Source organism: Miniopterus natalensis, chromosome 2 (assembly GCF_054644295.1).
Source record: "Miniopterus natalensis isolate mMinNat1 chromosome 2, mMinNat1.hap1, whole genome shotgun sequence".
Classification (NCBI taxonomy): Eukaryota; Metazoa; Chordata; class Mammalia; order Chiroptera; family Miniopteridae; genus Miniopterus; species Miniopterus natalensis.
The window spans coordinates 2,979,490-3,001,323 of record NC_142082.1 but is presented as its reverse complement, the minus strand read 5'-3'; the positions used below and the strand labels follow the sequence as shown (position 1 = coordinate 3,001,323).

Here is a 21,834-nt window from a genome sequence, read left to right as displayed (position 1 = left end):
GGACTCTAACGAACAAAATAAACGGACAAACAAAATAGATCCAGAGACACAGAAGCAAAAGATTAACCTCCGACATGGAAGCTACAGCCCTGGGACTGGCTTCCCCATGACTCACTTCCAGTGGGAGTTCCTGCGTCCAGGCCGCCCGTGGGGTTGCCTTGGTCCCTGGGGTGGCCAGGCCGCCATGCAGGCCTCCCGAGCTTGTCGGGGTTAGTATGAGGCCCTTTCGCACCCACAGTTTTATCTTGCACAGTAGCGCGTAGCTACACGCCGCACTGATTGTTTTCTTTCCTGTAGAGGAATTTTAAGAACTTCGTTGTGTAAATACTTAATTTATAGTGGCCTCTGCCGCTCTGCAGCCACATTCCCCCCGTGCTGTTCACTGACCAGTCCCCAGCGAGGAGCTCGGGCGGCACAAGGGGGGACTGGACGGCCGTTGAACAAAGGACACACTGGGGCATCCTCGGGAAGCGTGCACACCTAACAGGCTGTTCCAGATACCACGTAACCTTCATGAACACTTACTGTAATAGTTAGGGAAATAGGCTAAATTTAGACATTTAACATTTAATTTCCTAAGACCTTTTCTCATTGGTGTTTCACAGGAAAAACCGTATGGTTTCCAGCTTCCAAGCAAAACTGCCCTTGTCCTCTGGAGCCGCCTGCGCCCTCCTGGAAACGCGGGACTGGACACAGGCCCTCGGCTGGGCTTAGAGACCACAAAGCCTGCAGCGTCGTCCAGGGCGCCCCACGCCAGGGAAGGCAGAGCAGGAGGGGCGCCCAAGGGTGCAGCTCCCCCGGCCACGGCCGCGCCCGGGCGGCCCAGGGATCGCGGCCCCCAATCCAGAGCGTCAGGTCCCCAAATCAGGGGACCCACGAGGCCCAGGACACCTGCACTGAGGCCCCGCCCCCAGGCCCCGCCCCCAGCCCCAGGCCCCGCCCGCAGACCCAGAGGCCCCGCCCCGCCCCGCCCAGGCCCCGCCCACAGACCCAGAGCCCCGCCCCAGGCCCCGCCCCCGAGGCCCCGCCCCTCCTCTAGGCCCCGCCCCCGTTGCTATAGAAACCCAGGACGCCTCATGGCAGCCCAAGGCCCGAGAACCGCGTCCCTCAAGGCGGCGGAGGCCGCCCCGCCCCAGCCTCGGGCGCCGTCGTGGCCGCCGTCGGACGCGGTCCCCGCGAAGGCGAAGCGGGTCCTGGTCTACGCGCACCCGCCGCGCAGATGCCGCCTGTCGCGGTCCGTCCTGCGCTGGCTGCAGGGCCTGGACCTCACCTTCTTCCCCAGGAACATCAGCAGGTGCGCGAGGCCGCGGGGGACGCGCTCCGCCCCCGCCCCCGGGACTCACCTGCGGCGGAGCGGGCGGGGCGGGCCCCGTGCGCACCGGCTCCTTCCCGCCGTCCGTCCGTCCGTCCCGAGGCTTAGGCGCGAGCGGGCGGACAGACACGCTGGGCGGTGCAGAAGCGCCGGGCGTCGGGCTCGGTGGGGACGCGGGGCGCGGGCGGCTGTCAGGACAGAATTAGATGGGCGCCAACCACAGACGGTGGGAGTGACCGGCTACATGCAGTTTCCCTCCCCGGGGCCCAGGGACTTCTCCAACGGCTTCCTGGTCGCGGAGATTTTCACCATATATTACCCCTGGGACCTCAAGCTGTCATCCTTTGAGAACGGAACTTCCTTAAAGGTCAAGCTGGATAACTGGGCCCAGCTGGAAAAGGTAGATGACCACTGACCCTTCCAGCTCTCCGGCTGGTGTTCTGAAGGCGGCCCCTGTCCTGGGCCCCTGTCCTGAGCTGCTGTCCTGGGCCCCTGTCTGTCCTGGGCTCCTGTCTGTCCTGGGCCCCTGCTCTGGGCTCCTGTCTGTCCTGGGCTCCTGTCTGTCCTGGGCCCCTGTCCTGGGCTCCTGTCTGTCCTGGGCCCCTGTCCTGCGCTCCCGTCTGTCCTGGTCTCCTGTCCTGGGCCCCTGTCCTGAGCTCCTGTCCTGAGCTCCTGTCCTGAGCTCCTGTCTGTCCTGGGCTCCTGTCTGTCCTGGGCTCCTGTCTGTCCTGGGCCCCTGTCCTGGGCTCCTGTCTGTCCTGGGCCCCTGTTCTGGGCCCCTGTCTGTCCTGGGCTCCTGTCTGTCCTGGGCCCCTGCTCTGGGCTCCTGTCTGTCCTGGGCTCCTGTCTGTCCTGGGCCCCTGTCCTGGGCTCCTGTCTGTCCTGGGCCCCTATCCTGGGCTCCTGCACATCTGTGACTGCAGGGAAGTAATGCTGCTGGGCTGGCAGCTCGCCCCTGACATCGAAAAGCAGGTTATTAAAGATCTGGTCAAGAGTTACCTGTGAAACAGCATTTCCAATGGGAGCGGGATATAACGGTTTTTACTTGCTGGCTAATATTATTTAATAATTAGCATGTTACACAGAAAATTAAAGCAATAAAAGGGGGGTTAAAGTGAATTCATAGCGACTGAGCATTTTTACACAACTTCGTATGATGAAAATGTTTTCTTTCTACGGTTAAAGTTCCTGGCCAAAAAGAAAATTAGACTGCCTAAAGAACTAATCTATGGAACAATTCATTGCAAGGCCGGAGTGCCCGAAATACTGATACAGGAGATTTACACCCTGCTCACACATCGAGAGTGAGTTATTTGGAGTTTTCTAGTAATACAATTTATTTATTTATTTTTAAATTATCTTTATTGATTTCAGAGAGAGGCAAGGAGAAGGAGAGAGAGAGAGAAACATCCATGATGAGAGAGTCATTGATCGGCTGCAGCCCGCAACCTGGGCCTGCGCCCTGACCGGGAATCGAACCCCGATCGCCTGGATCCCAGGTCGATGCTCAACCGCTGAGCTGCGCCCGGCCGGGCTCTAGTAATACAATTTAATGTGAAACTTTTGATAATATAAATCTCATTTCTAAAACGTGGCTTGTCGACGGTATTTTATTTTTTTATTCCCAGAGTTAAGTGTGTCCGGGATGACCTGGTGAATTTCACGGACTACAGCTACCAGATGCAGCTGCCCCTGCTGCCCAGGTCCACGGCCTCCAAGTTCATCAAGGACAACATCAGGTCATCGGAACTAATGAGCAACCCCAGCATGCTCAGCAACGAGCTCAAAGTCGACTTCCTCCTCCTCTTACAAATGTTGCAGAGAAAACTAAGCCGGAAGTTGAATCCAAGTAAGCTTCCCTCGGGAACACTCGGCTGAATTGGCCCGGCTGGTGCGCGCCCCTCGGGCAGGGAGCGGAGCGCCTGGTGTCTGCCGCCCTCCGGCTCAGGGCAGGCGCTCCCTTGTGCTAGCAGCGGAGAGAATTAGCCTCGGGGTGGTTTACGTCACAATTCCTTCTTTTTGATGAAAGCAGAGGTTCACGGTGCATAGACACTTTTCTTTCTAGCAAATCTTAGCGAATCTGTTCATGTCACATTCTGTGGGAATTCAGTTCACACGTCAGCTGGAGTTGGGGGGACGCGAGTGCTGACCCCTCGACGCTCCGCGCTGGCCAGGGCTGCCCTTTCCCAGGAGCTGCTGGTGTTCAGATGGCCAGGCAGGCGGGGCAACCCACGGAGGCTTTCCGGAGGCAATGAGTTTTTCTTTTTTTTTTTCTTTTTTAACACTTATTCAGGACACCACTCACATCTTAGAGCCTTATCTCCCTGATGCCAGACGCTTAGCGACCTCCTCATTACGGTGGCACCCAAGCCATCAAGCCATTCAGGAGTGAGGCAGGTGTAGGTCATTAGGATTCCCTCCCCCCCCCCCCTTTAAAATTGATCTCAGGGAGAGGAAGAGAGAGAGAGAATCACCGATGAGAGAGAACCATCCATCTGCTGCCTCCTGCATGCGCCCTACTGGGCCGGCAACCCCGCATGGGCCCTGACCGGGAATCGAACCAGCGACTTCCCGGTGCCCAGGGCGACGCTAGGCCAATGGAGCCACTCGGCCGCGCAGGGTTTCTCTCTTTCGAACCCAATTTTCTGAAGAGCCATCTCTCTCTCTAGTCCCTGGAGGGAGAGGGGAGTAGCAATGTGAACTCCCTCACTAACTAGGAGAGTAGATATTTTTTGGCTTTTGCCCTCCCTTTATTCTGTCCAATCTTCCATCTCCTGGCATCTGTTGTTTCTCTTCTTTGATAGGTTCTACTTACGAATTTATGAGTAGAGAAAGAACTCAGGTTATTCATCTTGTAAAATTTTACATTCAGATTTTTGGTATGTTTTCAAACATTAAAATTTTGCTGGGAAGTGTGTCATATAGGCATGCAGATAATGCCTATGTCTAATTAAAAGGCCAATAACAATGAATATACATCTGTGTACCCTTTTTAATTTAAGAAATAGAATGCTAGCAATCCCCTCACATTCTCCCGTGTCCTCTGACAGCCTTCTCTACTCTCCCTGCGCAGAGTAACCACTGTCCTGCTGCCTTGGTTATGATTTCCTTGATTTTGAAGAATAGTTTATCTATGCATTACATTTATGTTATTCTTAGTTTCATTCAGTTACGTCTCTTAACTTTAATTTAGTTGATTTTATCAACTTTGTAGTAGGCAGACTGTCCGTTTTTCATGCTCTAATCCCTGGCACCTGTGAATATGTCACATTTCAAGGCAAAAAAAGCCTTTGCATACATGATTAAAGTTACAAACCCTGAAAGAGGGAGTTTAAGCCGGATTTCTCGGGTGGGTCCAGTCACCCCATCCTCACAGCACTTTTAGTTTTTCCTCTCGTATTATAATAGTGATTCTAACAGGTCTGTGATGATACCTCCTGTGGTTTTGATCCGCATTTCCCGGGTTAGTGACCACGAATCATGACGCTGAGGACCTTCTTATGCACCTGCTGGCCTAGAGAAATGTCTGTTCAGGTCCTCACCCAATTTTTGATCAGGTCCTACCTTTCGTTTGCTATTGAATCGTATGTGTGATGGATCCCAGGTGTATTCACCCCGAACTCATCAAGTTGTAAACACGGGGTCTGTTCACTTTTCTGTATACATATGACTGGATGAGCACATACCGAAAAACAAATAGGAACAGAGAGACACCTCCTTAAGGGAAATTTTTATAGTGTCTATTTTGTGCATGGGAGAGGTGGACAATGCAGGGAGGGGTCATTAGCCTTCGAATTCACACCACTCTTAGGGACAAGACAAAACAGATGTCTACGTAATCTGCTGAATTTGAAATTATGGTGTTTTGCCAACGACCACAGTGAATTCCTCAGAAACAATGTTTGTATCTGTTTTACAGGCTGGTTCAACGTCAAACCGACCGTGGGAGAAGTTACTCTCGACCACCTCTCTGCCCAGGCCTCTCGGCACAAACCTAAGTCAGTGATTTCAAAGCAAAAGGTCCTTCCTGTTTTACGTGAGTGTTTTTGCTGTTGTTTCATTTTGAACTTCTTACCTGTTAACATAGATTTTGTTTTGTTCTGCTTTTGTTCATTGAAATTTGTAGGAGTTAAGACATTGGTCTCGGCAACCCAGTCTAACGCGGCGCAGCGGTTGGTTGGCTGCTGTTGTGCCCGGGACAGGTAGACGGGCCTGTGGTCCATCGGGGAGCCTCCCGACCCAGGCGCCCCGCCTTCTGTAGGAGCCCCCTGGGTGCTGCTTTATCCCTAAGTGGGTGGGTGTGAAGTGGGTGAAACTCGTGCACGCAGCTGAAAGCTCAGTTCTCCAGCATGGATGGCGACCCGTCCTAGGCACAGATACGCGCACACCCAGACTCCCCCATCAGCCCGTTTCGGACACCCCTTGTCCCGTCCTCAGTTCCGACAGCGCTCACCCCCAGCCAACCGAGGCCACTGCTCTCGACCGCTTCTCCCTGTCAGGGCTCCTTGAATGGGTTCTTTTTTTTTTTTAATTTTATTTTTGTTTAAAATATTACAGATGTCCCTTTTTCTCCCCAATGACCCGTTCCACCCCGTTCCTTCCTCCTCCCCAGTTTTGAATGACGTGTGAACTGCTGGAATTAACTCCTCCCAGTTGTCCTCAGGGCTCCTCCCACTTCTATGGCCTTGTCTCCCCTTCTCGCACTGGCTGGCCAGCATCTGGGGGTCTTCACTGGACGGGGCTGATCAGACGGGGGGACCATGCTTGACCTTTCGACTTCTCCCCCCCAGGACTTGGAGTCCCTCAGTGTAGGCAAAACCGGAACTAATAAGTGGTGGATCTGACTTTGGCAGTTACGTGGCTGAGAGCTGTTTCGCTAAGCTTTAAATGATGTTTTCCCCAAACTGGCTAAAGGGAGTCCATTTCCGCTGCTGTGATGAGAGCGCAGTGATTAGCCCAGGCCAGGGGGAGTGGGAGGAGCGGCCCGGGTGCCAGACTGCAGGCACCGACCCTGTATTCTGCCATTAGTTCTAAGACAGGTCATTGCCTTCCTTTTCTTTTTTAAACATTTAACTGCCTCTGTTGGTTTACCTAAATCCAGAGTTAGCAAAATGATGGGCCAAGAGGATACAGATTCCTTAGTTGGGACGGGACCCTCCCTTGAGAATGTAGTGACCTGAAGGGCCCGGAGGCCGGGCTGCATGCTCGGCGTGCCCGAGTTTCAGAAACCGGAGCAAGAGTTGTGTGTGCGCCAGATCAAAGCTGTCAGAACCGTGGCTCTGTGGCCTCAGCTGCTTTATGAAGCAATGTTTAAAAATAGTTGAGTCATTTTCAGGATCAGATGCACCGGAATAAGCCATCGGTATTTTTAGGCACCACTGATGACTTTTGGGAGGTGGGTGACATTCAGATATTTTATTTATGACTTATTCAATGCATGCCCTCAATATTCTAGGCATTTAGGGGAGCCTGTCTCATCCTGTGGCCATCATTGTGGGTATGTTCGATACATTAGGAACATCACTGGTTGCATAAATACTTAATAACCACAAATTAACTTTAATTTTATTTAAATATTCCAGCAAATATAGGCAACATCTGCAATTCAGTTAAAACAATCTATGTGAAGCAACCTAGAAGCCCTTCCTCTGAATCTGAGCTGGAGCCTGTCACTAACCAGGAAAAGGAATTGTAAAAAGCACCTGCGGGGTCTGAAGAAGGGAGGCCACCGCCTCTTGCCACGTTAAAGGGACAGAATCACCTGCTCTGGCCTATTGTTCAATGATAAGCAAATTAAAGTGGTGTCTTTTCCATAACTGGGCTGAAGAACATGTGTTTTTTTTCAATTGCAGTCAACAACCATTTATTAAAAACAGCTGTGCCATGTACTGTTGAAAACACAGTCAAGTTAATTAGTACCAAATGAGCACAAATAATTTTAAAGTACAGTTCACCAGAATTCACCATGACGAGCTGGAGTTCTCTCTCATAGACTTGGCAGGAACAGTGAACCTACTGCGCAGTATTTTCCTCATAAGAAATGAAAAGAGTTACTAGCTTGCTTGATACTATTTACACGTCACATCTATAAATAAAGTAAGTTATTCTGAGTGATTTTTCTTATACGTTGGCCCACAGACAATCTTACCCACTTCCATAAATAGCGGTAAACTTTTAAAAACGGGCATCCTTCCTGTTGATACCAAATTGTGGAAAGGAAAATGCTTTACTTAGAAACTGGTTCCGGTGTTTCGCAATCCATTTACCTCAATCTCAATATTCCTACTGGTTGCTGCCATCCCTCAGACTTCTATTGAAGGGAAACAGAAGCAGGCTGATATCCTGAAAGGCTGATGATCTTTCCTATATTTTGGTAATTTTACGTTCGTATTTGGAACTTCCTTCCACTGAATTGCCCTTTTTTATGCCATCTCATCCACAGTCCCCTGTGCCCTCCAAGATGACCTTGACTGGTGGCGAATCCCATGGTATGCCGCTCAGTTTCCAGCTAAACTATCCCTTCTTCTGCATTTCTAAAGGCTGATACAGTTTCACTAGAATTTCCACCTCCAGAGACTTCCTTGTTTAAGATTACATTTTTGGGTAGAGCATATTTAGTAAAAGGAGTTAAAAACAGCCGATGAAATAGATGACTTCTCAGGGAGGTGTTTAGAATCTGGTTTTATCTGAGGTCAAGGATTTAGTCCAAATGCACGTCTTTCCCAGCTATGGGTTCTTCACCTGCTGCCTTGCACTCTGATGGGACAAATCTCAATTAGAAGATTGTGGGGATCATATTTAACCCATAAAATGTAGTTCCTTAGGAAGGGATTTTAGGAACAAGTCAGCTGGGGAAAGAACTAGACCTGGATATAGACAAATCTGTTTGTTTGTCCTCTTGACTGTGTTCAATCTCCTGAGAAAGCCAATCCCTCAGGGCCTGTGGCAAGTCCCCAGGGCCTGTGTGGGACCTGTGGAGGGCTGTGAAAGTGAAATGGTTTGTGAGCTTCAGTTCATGGTGAATAAATAAATGAGGACAGCAGGTATGGTCACAGGAGGCACCTGCAAGGACTCCTGGAGGATGAGTGTGTCCCAGAAGCCAACGCGGAGGCAAATCTCGGGAAGGCCATTAGCTCACGAGGCCTCCTTGTCAGAAGGAAGCAACGAACTTTCCCGGGAGCTCCAGCAGCCTCCACAGGAAAGGACCCTGTCGGTCAATGGGCAGAATGCTTATCACGGCCACAGAGGCCTCTGTGGCAGGTTGTTCAGGTCATAAGCAAGCCCTGTTTCTCCTCCGTACTGATCATGGGGTTTATCGTAGTTGTTTCCTAGAAGTGGAGACTCTTCCTTCTGAACCATCCAGTGGAGTGATTTTCTAGGTTTCCAGGTAGGGTAATAGCCCCGATGGTCAGCTCAGCCCTTCACACCTCCAGTGACCCTGGGGAAACAGTGCTCTCAGTGCTGCGTTAGGGACAAGACTGACGCTCATCTTAGCAGTTAACTATGTCACGTCCGGCTTTCACTGTGGTAGTTATTAAAAGTCAGGGGACCTGAGAGACATGCATATATAAAAATCTAGATAACTACACGTACAGTCACATGGTGTGCAAATTCAGCATGAAAGTGCTAATTCAATTATTTAGGTGCAAATGTTTCAAAGATAAGATACAATAAGCACTTACTAAGAGTGGACTATAAAGAAAACTTCTGTATCACTACTGCACTAAATATGAAATACCAGATTTTACAAATAATTTGTGAGGCTTTTACTATATTCAGAATACCTCTGAAGACCACAAAAAGTCCATTTTCCTATTATAGGGAACAAACAAAACACAGTCATTTCTGTAATGCAACCATGTTCCTGAACACATCTGAATGATTTTGTGGGAATATATATGTTTCATTAACTGATTGACATAAAAATCAGAGATTTTCACAAGACATAAATTATATTTTGATATTGCAATTTTGTTAACCACCTGGTAATTTTATAGGCAAAATATTTTTCCAATGTTTTTTTTCACTGTCTAGTGAGACTTCTTTCATAAAGGCAGGTTTCAACTTGAAAAATTATTTGTCAACATTGTTGGTAACATGCACATCTTCAAATAGTAAAATAAGCTCATAGTATTTGTTGGGTTTTCATGCAAATGAAATCTAACATGAATAATACTTTTATAAATTTTAAAAACTGCTTTGTTTTTCGTATTAAGGTACAATATATACAGATTGACATAGTCAAGTGACATTTATAATTCTGCAAAGAATTAATGGTTAAAATTAATATTAAGGTATAGAACCTTTAGATGTCAAAGCATAACAATTATACCTGAATCAATACAATTTAGATTTCAGACAGAACTTGGGTTACTCTCTCTTGTCTTCATGTGCTAAAGAGTTACATGATTTTTTTCATATTGTATACATAAAAATATTATTTTCCTGCATTCATTAAAATATAAAATGTGATTATTTATATATGTATAATTTAAACTCAATGATATCTTTTGAAGTAATTAAAGCACAAAAGATAAACTTCTTACTCTATTGAAAACAAAATAAAGAGAAATATAGTAGAACTTAGACTGTCAGTTTTAGTAAGGAAATTCTAGCAGATATATGCAACAACTCTGAGTTACGTATATCACCAAGGGTTAAAAAATACCTCCTAGACACACTTTATATTGCCCATTGCATCTCTGGGTTGCATACATTCTCTTCTATGATATCAATTTTTTTTTTTTAATAAAAGGAAATTTAATGTTTTTTGAGGAGTTAGAAGTGGTCAATGTGATAGGTACATGATATATATTGTTTTCTGTTTTAAGAAGCATTTTAAGAAAAATTTTTAAATATTTTAAATGCAACAAGTTTAAAGATAATAACAACCACAACTATTCCAGTTATATAAGCTCACTCTTTAGTTAGACAAAAACATTTAAATTACAAATTCTGTAAAACGACCTGAGCGTCAAAGTACTAGTTCCCCTGGTACACGTTAATTTCATAAATTTCAAAGTCAGAATTCTAGACGAGCCGAGGTACTTACAGTCATTCCTCCGGCTGTTTTATTTTACGGCTTTATTCTTTCAATAAATATTTTAAAAACTTGAATTTACATGATATACCCAAAATTTCAACTAATATCCTACTTACTTATAGAAATTTACTTCAAAGTAATTTTCATCAAATAAATTCTGTTAGTTAATATAAATTGATTAGAGATTATGTCAAACTTAAATGCATTAATCAAAATTAATATCTATACACACCCAATCTCTCTTAACACAGTCAATTATCAAATGCAAATTCTCATATAGATACGCCTGCATTTTGTTTCTCAGCCCCCTCACTTTTTCATGCTCATATAACCGATTCCTTTATAATTGGACATCTGAATTTCAGATAGAAACCTTGGTAATGTTTTTTTATTAAAACACACACACACATAAAAAAACCTCAAAAGTACTGTGAGCCCTGGCCGAGTGGCCCAGTGGGTGGGAGCATCATCCCCCACACGGAAGGGTTGCGGGTTCGATTCCCGGTCAGAGCACACACCCAGGGTGCAGGTTTGCTCCCTGGTCGGGGCTGGTACAGAAGGCAACCGATCTGTTTCTCTCTCCCTTCCTCTCTCTCTGAAAATCAATTAAAAAAATATCCTCGGGGGAGGAGCTTTTTAAAAAGTGTTTTGACTGTGTATCTATTTATTGACATGTGTTAAACTTACACCTGCAGCCTTTTATTAAGGACGAGCTACACCAGCGGTTTACGGGCGGTCGGCTGGAGGACGAGGCGGAGCCCGTGAGAGTCCAGGCCTCAGTGTCCCCGGGCCCCACGCAGCGAAGCGCCGTCCCTGTCGCGCTCTTTCATGTTTCACTGCTCCAGCAATAAATACCTGCACACCTTCGCGCTCTGTGAGAGTCTGTATGCTCTTTCAGATGATTCGGTCCTTTGTAATTTAAATATGACCTTCCTCCCAGATAGGGCTGTTATATTTTATAAAGCAGACACCTATTTCTTCTCAAAAGTCGTTTTTGAAGTTAATTTATAAAATTAACGTTATTTCCCACCTCCCCTCTCCTCCTCCCAACCTTCGGCTCTTGGGCAACAAAGGCTAAGTTAATACTAACCGGTAAAGGGTCTTCCAAACCCATCAGGCCGGAGAGCAGCCTCTGTCAGAAGGGGCTGAGCCGAATCCCGGTCCCCAGCGGCGAGAAGGGGTTCACCTTGGCCCACATCAGAGCATCATTCTGGGAGATGGCGGATTTCCCGTCTTCCAGGAAAAACGCGGGGCCCTGCGCACGGAGCGGCGAGGAAAGAGAAGGTGCGATTATAAATCTGCATCCTGTTTTAAACCTACAGAACCAGTCGCTCTGATGGAAAAGCACCAGTGGAATTAGGCAGTGCTGACAGGAATTAAAAAATATGAGACCTGACCTTGGGTGGTAAACATAATATACAGATGTTTTATCATAGAACTGTACACCTGAAACCTATATAATTTTATTAATCAATGTCACCCCAATAAATTCAATAAAAATTTAAAAATAAGAAATATGAGAAAAATTTGATTTTTTGAACTGCCACTAATATAGAAACAATTTAAAACATCTTAATATTTTAAAATTAAAACAGGATTTCGTTTTAGAAGTTGAGTTCTTTAAATTCAGTAGTGCTACCAATGATAACAGCTATGGTTGCTATATTAACTACTACAAAGTTAACATTTCATAAAGGCCTGTATGCCTAGTCATAGCCTTAAACATACTTTACTATTTTTATCAGACAGCCAGAAGCTCTACCCTGCTCTCTGGAAGATGAAACATGTTGCTATGTATGAATCTGTATAATTTAAAATCATGCCAGTCATGGGACTTTCCAGCATGCTTGTAATTTAGTTATATTAGGTATTCTGTATGTCAAGGGCAGTTTTGAAGAACTATATGCAAACAAACAATAACAACAAAAAAACCACTTTCGATCTGTATGTATGTCCCAGCTCTTGGAAGGAAAAGCATGATTTAAAAAACACAAGAACCTTTCTTATTTATGTTCTAAAGTTACCAGGCTTTTCATCATGATTTCAAACGACACAGCTTGTTGACAAATTATTTCTAGATCTTGGGAAATCCATCGGAGGAAGCAGACAGCTTGCTCTTCACTGGCACTTGAGGTGCCACAGCTCTAACCAGAACCCGCTGGTTTCCGTGGGGTAGAAATGCCCTGGGAGGCCGCACTCCACCCGGTCGGCCCTGTGCGCCTCAGATCCTCCCCCCGAGGCTGGGGAGCAGAGGCTGGGCTGCACACCTCTCGGCCCAGCTGGCCTGTCCGCAGGAGAAAGCGAACCAGGCGGGAGATCGGGGTGCCAGGGCAGCGAGCACTAGAGGTGGCGTCCGGAGCGCAGGGGCGCTGAGGACACAGTCTAGGAGCCACTGGGCTTCCCGCTTTGGTTCATCTCTGAACTAAGTCGGGGACAAGCTTGTATACACCGTGTGCCCTGCCTGTGGCTGTGTCCTGAAGACTTAACTAGTCTGCGGTGTCACGTGTACACGAGCCAGGGTTTCCCTTAGTAACAGGTCATGTAATTTATTTTGGGTGGAAATCTCCCAAAATCCCTTTCCCTGCTGTCCTGGCATGTTAGTATTAGGACTGTAATCAGCCACATTCCATCAGAAATGTAAGAAAGGAATCACTAGTGTGTGACTATTACTGGGAGTTGGGGCCCTTTCCATCCATCCAGCCTGCAGTCTCCATGAGCATTTCACGGGGACTCAGCTTTATTTCCTGGGGTCACCTACACCTGGCCCTGGCCCTGAGATGACGAAAGCCTCTCTCTCTTCTGGGGGGACTGGCCTCCCTCGGGCACACTGGCAGGCCCGGGAATCATTTCCCACAACTACCTGGATTGGACATTAGGGACCATTCTTTGGGAATGGTCCATCCCTCGTGACTGATCCCAATAATAGTTAGTTGCTGGAAATCTCAGTAAGTCAATATAAGAACATGCACAGTGTGTTAATAACATATTATACATCTAAGAGTTTTTAATCACTTTCTTTGTGTTTATAAAATACAAATGGAGACTATAAAGTTACATTTAACCTGTTATAATAATTTGTCACTGCTGATTACTGCGTGGCTCCCTTATTTAATTTCCCTAAGGATAAGATCTATATGTATTTTAAAACATTGGTTACCAAGTACACATATCACCTGTCGCTGAGCACGCCTATTACATGAATTGCTTTAGTTTAAGTAGAGAGACCAGTTACACTCATTGTGGAAGCCTCAGGAGGTACCTTCTTGCTGGGCCTCAGGCCTCCTCATAGGTAACTCCTCTTAGTCAGGTTACGCTTATTTTAAAATCACATTTCAAAAAGTGACGACACAAATGAAAGGATGGAAATGCGTAGCCTGTCCGCCATCAGACTTACCTGGATTTTCAACCCTGTGAGACAAGAGATGTGAGCGTCGGAGTGACTGGGCAGGCGGGACCCGGTCACGCAGTCGGGCCCCACGATTCCTCGGAGCGGCTCCTCCCCCAGTCTCCGTAGCAGAGCTGCGTAGACCAGCCTCTGCGACTCCGACGGGGGCGTGTGTGGAGGGTCTCCCGACAACCTGTGTTTCCACCGACAGCACATTTTCAGTTTTGTAGAATCACAGAATTACTAAGGTTTAGATGGAAACAGTCCCCGGTGCCTCTTTGGAGATGATGCTGGACCAGCCTCAGACTCGATTTACAGTAAAACAAAGGACTTCAAAAGGCAGCATTTGGCTCAGTGGTGAGAGCGTCAACCCTGGGACCAAAGGGTCCTGGGTTCTATTTCTGGCCGAGGGCATGTACCTGGGTTGTGGGTTCGATCTCCAGCCTCGGTCGGGCACGTGTGGGAAGCAGCCAATCGATGTCTCTCTCACGTCCATGTCTGTCTGTCTGTCTGTCTCTCCCCCCCCCCCAGGTGAGCATTAACAACAACAAAAGAGGCGCACCGTAAACTGTTACTGAGCATCTCTAAGCCAACCAGGACCCACTGTTTTGCTGTGACGAACAATACAAGCCGCATTCTGCCCGAGTCCGCCCATGGTCTGAAGTCACACCTCCTGCGTCCCCATTTTTATGTCACGTCCACTCACCGGGGGGTGGGCCGCGCGCATGCTCTCCAGGCGTCCAGCTCCTCAGAGAGGCGTGGGATGGTCAGAGGCACGGCCACCTCCCGGCGCTTGAGCAGCTGGCTGGAAGGGCGGAAAGACGGCGTCTGGCGGCTGACACCCCGAGAGCAGGAAACCTCGAGCGACCGCGCTTCTGGGTTTAACCACTACTGTGCACCAACGCGTGCATTCTGAACGCGCGCGTGTGCGTGTGTGTGTGCGTGCATGTGTGTGCACGCGCCTGCTCACTGTGCACCTAGCCTGTGTGTCCTGGCCACTCGCAGATGGTCCCAGCTGCTGGCTGGGTGACAGCCTGAGGGAGCGAGGGGCGGGTAAAGGAACCGCATGCTGTGTGGAGAATGGATGCAGGAGCCAAGCTCCGCTGAGAACAGCCACTCGCTGCTCCCCCGGCGCAGGGCGTCTGCTCCAGAAATGCGAGTTGGGGGACAGGCGGGGAGCAGCCCCAGGGATGGAAATGCTCACTGCAGTCCTCTGACAGACACGTGTCAGAGACAGGCAGGGACACAGCCGTGACCGTCCCGTCCGTGTGCAGAAAACGGGCAGAATTATTATTAATTAGGAGGCTTCAGATAAAGGATTCCAGCCCACGCTTCTATGGTAAGTTACAAACTCATTGTGCTTTTCAAGGAACTAGTTAACGGAAATTTAAAAACAAAAGCTGTTTTGCCGGCCGGGCATGGCTCAGCGGTTGAGCATTGACCTAGGATCCAGGAGGTCACATTCGATTCCCGGTCAGGGCACATGCCCAGGCTGTGGGCTCGATCCCCAGCAGGGAGCCGGTCAATGATTCTCATCCTTGATGTTTCTCTCCCTCCCTCTCTCTGAAATCAGTAAAAACATATTTAAAACAAATAAAAGTAAAAGCTGTTCTAGAGATAAAAAGAAAAAGAACATGAGACCTTAGGGATGAAGGAAAGAAAAGCAAGCCTTTCTGTAATTCACATTTTATGGCTGCTCCGGCTAGTTGTCATGGTTTTGCTGGGACATGGTAAGAATTGGTGGGAAAAAGGTATAAATACCCTCCCCCTCCCCACACACATCTAACATTTCAGTAATATTATCTCAAATCAGTTAGTAGCTTATTGTTTTTTTAACCCCAAATTATTAACCATGTGGCTAGCTCCAAAATTAATTCCTTAAAGAATGTGGCTTCCCTGCCTGCAGTTTGGCACTTGACAGTACGTGGCCTGCCCCGTAGTTTTCTCTCCTCTCTTTGGGCACCGAGCATCGGTTCCTGCCGTCCCTGGGTCTGCTCTGGGTGGCAGACACCCACCTGCATCACACAAGCCCGTCCCCAGACAAGGGGAGACGCCAGGGACAAGAGAGCTTGGCTTCTCTGAATCCTGTGCCCACGAAGGGCGCTGGGGAGAACACTGGACCACAGGCTCCCGGCACGTTCGGGAGGTGCCCACTCACCAGCTGGCAAATGGAGACGGGAAATGGGTTTTGAGGGGAGGCACCGTGGGTTTTGTGTCTGAGGACGACAAGTTTTGAGCATAATGGGGAAGGTCAGCAGCTGGTAGGAAACAGGGCTGGGCAGGCAGGTGGCGCCTGAATGGAAGCTGTGAGCTGGCTGCTTCTCAAACCCCTTTACTTTGCTCTCTACGGAAGAGGCTGGAAAGCGAAACACCCAGTCCCTCTTCTTTGAAAAGTAGGTGCCACCGTGCAGGCCTGAGGGGCCAGGCAGGGCACCCGAGGGCCTTTCCTTCCTGCCTCAGATGGTCTCGCCCTTGGCGGCCGCTCTCCTTGCACCCTCACCTCCTAACCGAAAGCTTAGGGTGCAGGGAGCGCACAGAGGCTGGAAGCTACGGGGTAACCACGGGGAGCTCTAACCGGAGGGAGGGAGGGAGGGAGGGAGGGAGCCAAGAGCATCCGAGCAAAAGACGGAAGACTCCCGGCCAAGGGAGTGCCCCCAGGCAGGCGGCAGGGCCCTGGGGCGCGACCTCCCCGTCGTGACAGGAGATGGCCCACCCCTGCGGTTCAGCTAGAACGAGGACCCCTTTTCACAGCCCGACTCCCTCTCAGTACAGCTGCCGAGGCTGCTACAAAGGTGTCGCCCGCCTGCCGGTGAGCGGCTGCGGGCGGCAGGCACGGCTTGGTGACTGCGTCCTGGTGACAGGGCTTCGCGCTCTGTCGCAGGAGAGAACTGTCCTTACCTGGTGTACTCGTAGAGCGCCGGGACGATGCTCTCGTACCGCCTCCTGATGGCCAGCAAGGCGCCCACATAGCCACACAAGATGAGCAGCTCGTTCCGCGCTCTACAGAGAACGTATTTCTCTTAAAAATTCCACAATTTGAGGTGTAGGGCATGACTCTCATTGTAGTTGCTGTACTTGTATCTCTAGGTTTTAATGAGTGACATTTATAGCAAAATAGGTTTAGAGTATTTTCTAAACTTGGAGATGTTTTATTCATCAGGTAACAGACGTTATTCTACAACAAATACTAGTTTAAAATAAAAACTTCCGGCACTGTTTAACTCTCGCCTTCTTGGTTGCCTCTGCCCCTCGGCTGTTTCTTCATGGACTCGCTCCCTCGGTGGCTCGTGGGGGCCGACGCAGGAACCCCTGGCCCGAGGGGGAGACTCTGGGATGTGCACTAGCCTCCCTGCTGGGGAATCTGCCGCGTTTGCAGCCAGGGCCTCACCTTTCCACGCAGGCATTCAAGCAAGAACAGCCCAAAGCCTCTCTTACGGATCATACAGTCTCCGGGGGCCTTCGCCACATGGAAAACAGTGTCCTTAAGTGGTACCTGCTTTCAGGGGTGGGGCCCATCTCTTACTTCTAGCACTGTCACTTCTCCCCCCAACCTGGCATGCTTTGCACACAGGTATTTAATAGATATGAACACCAGCTTCCGCAGGACTTAAGGTCCCAAACCACCAGAAAGCTTTAAATTCCCCTTATTTGAACCTGGTGCGTGTGTGCGTGTGTGTGTGTACATGCACATATCTAAGCTTACAAACACTAACTGTAAATGGGGCCTCTAAGATTTGTGATTTATTTCCAATTTACCTCTGTATTTTTCTTATGATTATAACAAATAAAAACGTAATGTTTTCTACACGTACATCTCTACCTGCTTAAGATGATCTTATTTCTTGATGTAAACACCAAAAATCATACAGTCATTTTAAACACCCCGTAGCCTCTGTTACGGATTCTAGCGAGAAAGTACTCACTCGGTACACGTATGCAGGAGTAATTTTTCAGTAGGAATGTAACTCAGCAGGTCAAGAACAGGATAAAAGGCATCCAAAGTCCAATTTGAACTACTGATGTGTTCTGGCAAAATAAAACAAAATCAAAGAGTCTCTAAATAATAGTATTAACATTTGCTGACCCAATTTTTAACCTATGTAATCAGTTCTCTTCTGGCCAATCCTATCTACCCCTATTACTCAGACCAGGAGCATTTACCAGCTGACCCTCTCTCAGGTCCCACACCACACAATCCGCATCTCTTTCCTTTCTCAAGGGAGGGTGGCTAGTGCTTAATTCTAAAGCTTTTTAGGAATATGAGTGAAAATATCAAATAAACAAGTAGATTTAAAATTAACCACCAACTAAACACTCACCTTTGACGAAGTCAATACCAACAGGAAGGGCTTTTTCAGGTTCCTGACTTAACAAGTAATACTTGACGGTGTCAAGCACGTTGCCCTCTGCATGTGCCGTCTCAGCTAACTGCAGACATTCTTCCGTGGTGGGCAGCTTGCACTAGAAAATAATCGGTTTGAGGACAATATGACCAGGATGTGTAGGGATAAAAGCAACAGCCTAAGTACCAAATATGTCCCACATACTGAGATATTTTTTCTTATTGAAGTTGCTCAAAATAGATGTGAATAAAATAATTTGCATTAAGAGAATACATTTATGAAAATACCTTTAAGATATAATAATAGTAATAAATAGGATGTTACCTGAGAGTCAGGGGTTTTTATTATACAAATACCTAATAAAGGAGGTAGGAGTGAGATGTCTTGGCTGTGATACTGGAATTGGTGCCCGAAAATGTAATTTAGCAAAAAATGCTGAGACTAGTTATTCTAGAACCAATATGCTGACCTACATCAAAACTACATTAACTGGCCCTGGCCGGTGTTTTTCAGTGGTGAGAGCATCGGCCTGGGCACCAAAGGGTTGCGGGTTCAAACCTGGTCAAGGGCATGTACCTGGGTTGCTGGTTCGATCCCCGATCCTGGTTGGGGCATGTGTCTCTCTCACATCAGTGTTTCTCTCTCTCTCTCCCCCCATCCCTCCCACACTCTCTACAAATCAATGGAAAAAATATCCTCAAGTGAGGATTAACAGAGAAAACTTAAAAAAAAACCCTACATTAAATGTAGGAAACCTAACAGGCGCACTCTTCTGTGCCTCGTACACAATAAATTAATTTCACTTGGCCTTTGAGACAAAAGTGACTTCATTTCAAGCTAAAGGCAAAAAATGGACAAGCTCTGAGTGTTTAGCTTTGACCTTCTGAACTACTCCCGGCGCGGATCCGGAGCCTCTGAGATGTCACTGCTGCGACGGGACAGCCTCCCTCCCCCTCCCCATTCTTCATCCTGTTGACATGAGTCTGTCCCGCCCACAGGTGTCCTGCTCCCCTACGCGGCCGGAGTGACGTCACCTCCCGACCAGACCCACCATGGTCAGGGGCTGTTCGGTTTGCGGGTTCGTTTCTAGCAACACTGGTAAGTTTATTGCTCCAGCTCCGGCCACCCTTGGCCATCCCTGTGATGCGCTCCCACAGCGAGAAAGGCTTCGTGTTGTGACTCGGAAAGTGCTCCCCACAGTGTGGTCACTGCCTCTCGTCTCTTGTCCCCTGAGACTCGCCACCCTCTTCCCTCACTGTTCTTTTATATCCCCTTACGTTACCAGAATGCTTTATTCAATGTGCATATTTATTAATGCATTTATTCAACAGTTTCACATCTTCTGTTGCTTAAAAATTAGGTAAATGGAACATTTGAGATCAATCTCTCTCTCAAAAAAAATCACAACAAACTACATTAAAGGAGCTCTCACGTACACGACCCCTCCTGGTGCCGCCATCCCTGCTCACGGAAGGCCGGTTACTCACTGAGCACCTACTGTGCGCTCGGTGCTGTGCCTGGCTGCACAAGCAGTGTCTCGGCCTTGAGGAACGCGCAGCGAGCAGGGGAATGAGAAACGGTTCCCGGGAAACCTCACACTCAACCCGCACACGCAGCGGGCGTAGACGGGCACCCCCAAACTCCCGCCCGGGCTTCAGACTCCGAGAGCTGCGTTGTGCGCGATACCTGCAGACCTGCCTGCCCGTCCCTGGGAAACTGCCAGTTACTAGGGCCTCACCCCTGACTAGTGTCGCTCAGCTGAGGGCGAGGTCTGGCGACAGTCACTGTGCGCCTGCGGCGGTAATGGAGAGGCTCTGGAGGCGCCCGCGCCCAGGTTAGCGGCCCGCTGCCTCCCGCAGCACATGGCAGCCCCGCGCCTGCCCTGCCCGAGGCCGGGCCAGCCCGCAGCCCCGCACCCGCCACGGCCCACGGCCACGGGAGCCGAGCCGCTCCCACTCGCGCTCATAAAGCGAAGCGCGCGCGCTCAGAGTCTCCCAAGGGAGGCAGGGAGCTCGGGCGCTTCCCGGCCCGCTGGGGACTCTCAGCCCTGCCCTCCACGGGCCTCTTCCCCAATACACACTCACTCACTCGCGCACACGCACAGGCTCATACACACACACTCTAACACACTCACACACACTCACACATACACACTCATACACACTCACACTCATACACACTCTAACACACTCACACAAACATACACACTCATACACACTCACACTCATACACACACTAACACACACACGCTAACACACGCTCACACACTCATACACTCTAACACACACACTAACACACACTCACACTCATACACACACTCTAACACACTCACACACACACTAACACACACTCACACTCACACATACACACACTCTAACACTCATACACATGCTAACACACACATACACTAACACACACTAACACACACTCATACACACGCTCTAACACACTCATACACACACTAACACACACATACACTAACACACACTAACACACTCACTCATACACACTCTAACACTCATACACACACTAACACACACACACTAACACACACTAACACACTCATACACACACTCTAACACACACTCATACACACACTCTAACATACACTCTCACACTAACACACACTCAGACACACACAAACTTTTGGTTTTATCTATATTAACACAGTACTGAGTCTCCACTATTGAATGAACAGGGCCACTCACACACACGGGTAAAACCAAAGGTTCATATAAGTAAAAAATCTTTGTTATTTTTAAGATTTAAAAACGAGAAAATGTTTCATCTTTTCCTTAAAAGAACTCTATGTATCTCCTTCAATACCCTGTAGCTTCAAACTGAAAACCGTGCGGCATGTGCGCGGTGCTGTGATCTGTTTTCCGTTTGCTTTGCAGCCGTCTGCCGACCAAAACAAACAGGATTCCGTGACCTTCTAACGGCCTAATAAGCCCTGAAACGTAGAAAGGAGCTGCAGTTCCCATAAACAGCCTCCCACGTGGGGCATGCTGGTTGTTTTATATATAATCATCGTACACAAATTCCTACCTTCTGCAAGGGCGTATTTTTTAAAGCATTTTAGAAAAATGCATGCAAATTTCATTATACTTCATCCATTCTTTTAAAGACCCTAAATTGTCTACTTTTAGAAGTTAGCGTCCGTGCACGTTCCATGCCAAGCGGGACAGTCGCGGGGACTGGGGACTGGGGGCAGGGATGCTGAGGCCAATGTTCTCACCCACCATTAACTAATTAGGCAAGTTCCTTACCTCCCCTGAGCTCACTTTCTCTATAACGGGGACAGCATCCCCTGCTTTTCAGGGTTTCACGGGGAGTGAGTGACATGCAAATTCATGTAAAAGTTTAGAATGGTTCTAAGCACACGCAGGAGCTCAATAACTGTCACTTATTGTTCCCATTTTTGTCGCATTGATAAAAGGGCCCTAAGGAGACGGTGTATTTGTTTCTCTGCTTGTATCTAAAATTAGTTAAGTCCCAGCACTGGGCCCCAAACTAGAATCCTGAGCATGGTTGGCTACCTTCCCATGAAGATCGTTCATCTCCTCCGCACAGCCCGGGTAGAAAGCACAGAGCTTCACCAACTGCAGCTCATTATCGGGGATCATCAGGAGAAGATCGGCAGCCAGATTCCTGGTCACAGAACAGAAGCGGAAACTCCAGTGGGAACAGAACCCTACGAACCACACGGAGAACTAACTGCAAGGGGAAGACGACTCAGGACGCCCTCCCT

The 21,834-nt window shown here is 48.3% G+C and overlaps 2 protein-coding genes across 2 annotated transcripts in view; one reads left to right on the top strand and one right to left on the bottom strand.

The window, feature by feature from the left end:
- Positions 1–1,076: 1,076 nt before the first annotated feature.
- SPATA4 (spermatogenesis associated 4) lies at positions 1,077–7,007 on the top strand. Its single transcript, XM_087813395.1, has 6 exons — positions 1,077–1,294; positions 1,583–1,712; positions 2,498–2,616; positions 2,941–3,161; positions 5,232–5,348; positions 6,895–7,007. The coding sequence occupies exons 1-6, from the start codon at positions 1,077–1,079 to the stop codon at positions 7,005–7,007; spliced, it is 918 nt and encodes a 305-aa protein (XP_087669521.1).
- Positions 6,781–21,834, bottom strand: part of WDR17 (WD repeat domain 17) — a 69,856-nt gene continuing 54,802 nt past the window's right edge. The window contains exons 23-30 of the mRNA XM_087814063.1: positions 21,623–21,734; positions 18,060–18,201; positions 17,664–17,766; positions 16,639–16,740; positions 14,447–14,545; positions 13,750–13,933; positions 11,446–11,610; positions 6,781–8,750 (exon numbers count right to left, since the gene is read on the bottom strand). Coding sequence (XP_087670189.1) covers positions 11,491–11,610; positions 13,750–13,933; positions 14,447–14,545; positions 16,639–16,740; positions 17,664–17,766; positions 18,060–18,201; positions 21,623–21,734 — 862 coding nt within the window. The 3' untranslated portion in view covers positions 6,781–8,750; positions 11,446–11,490. The remainder of the gene's footprint in view (positions 8,751–11,445; positions 11,611–13,749; positions 13,934–14,446; positions 14,546–16,638; positions 16,741–17,663; positions 17,767–18,059; positions 18,202–21,622; positions 21,735–21,834) is intronic.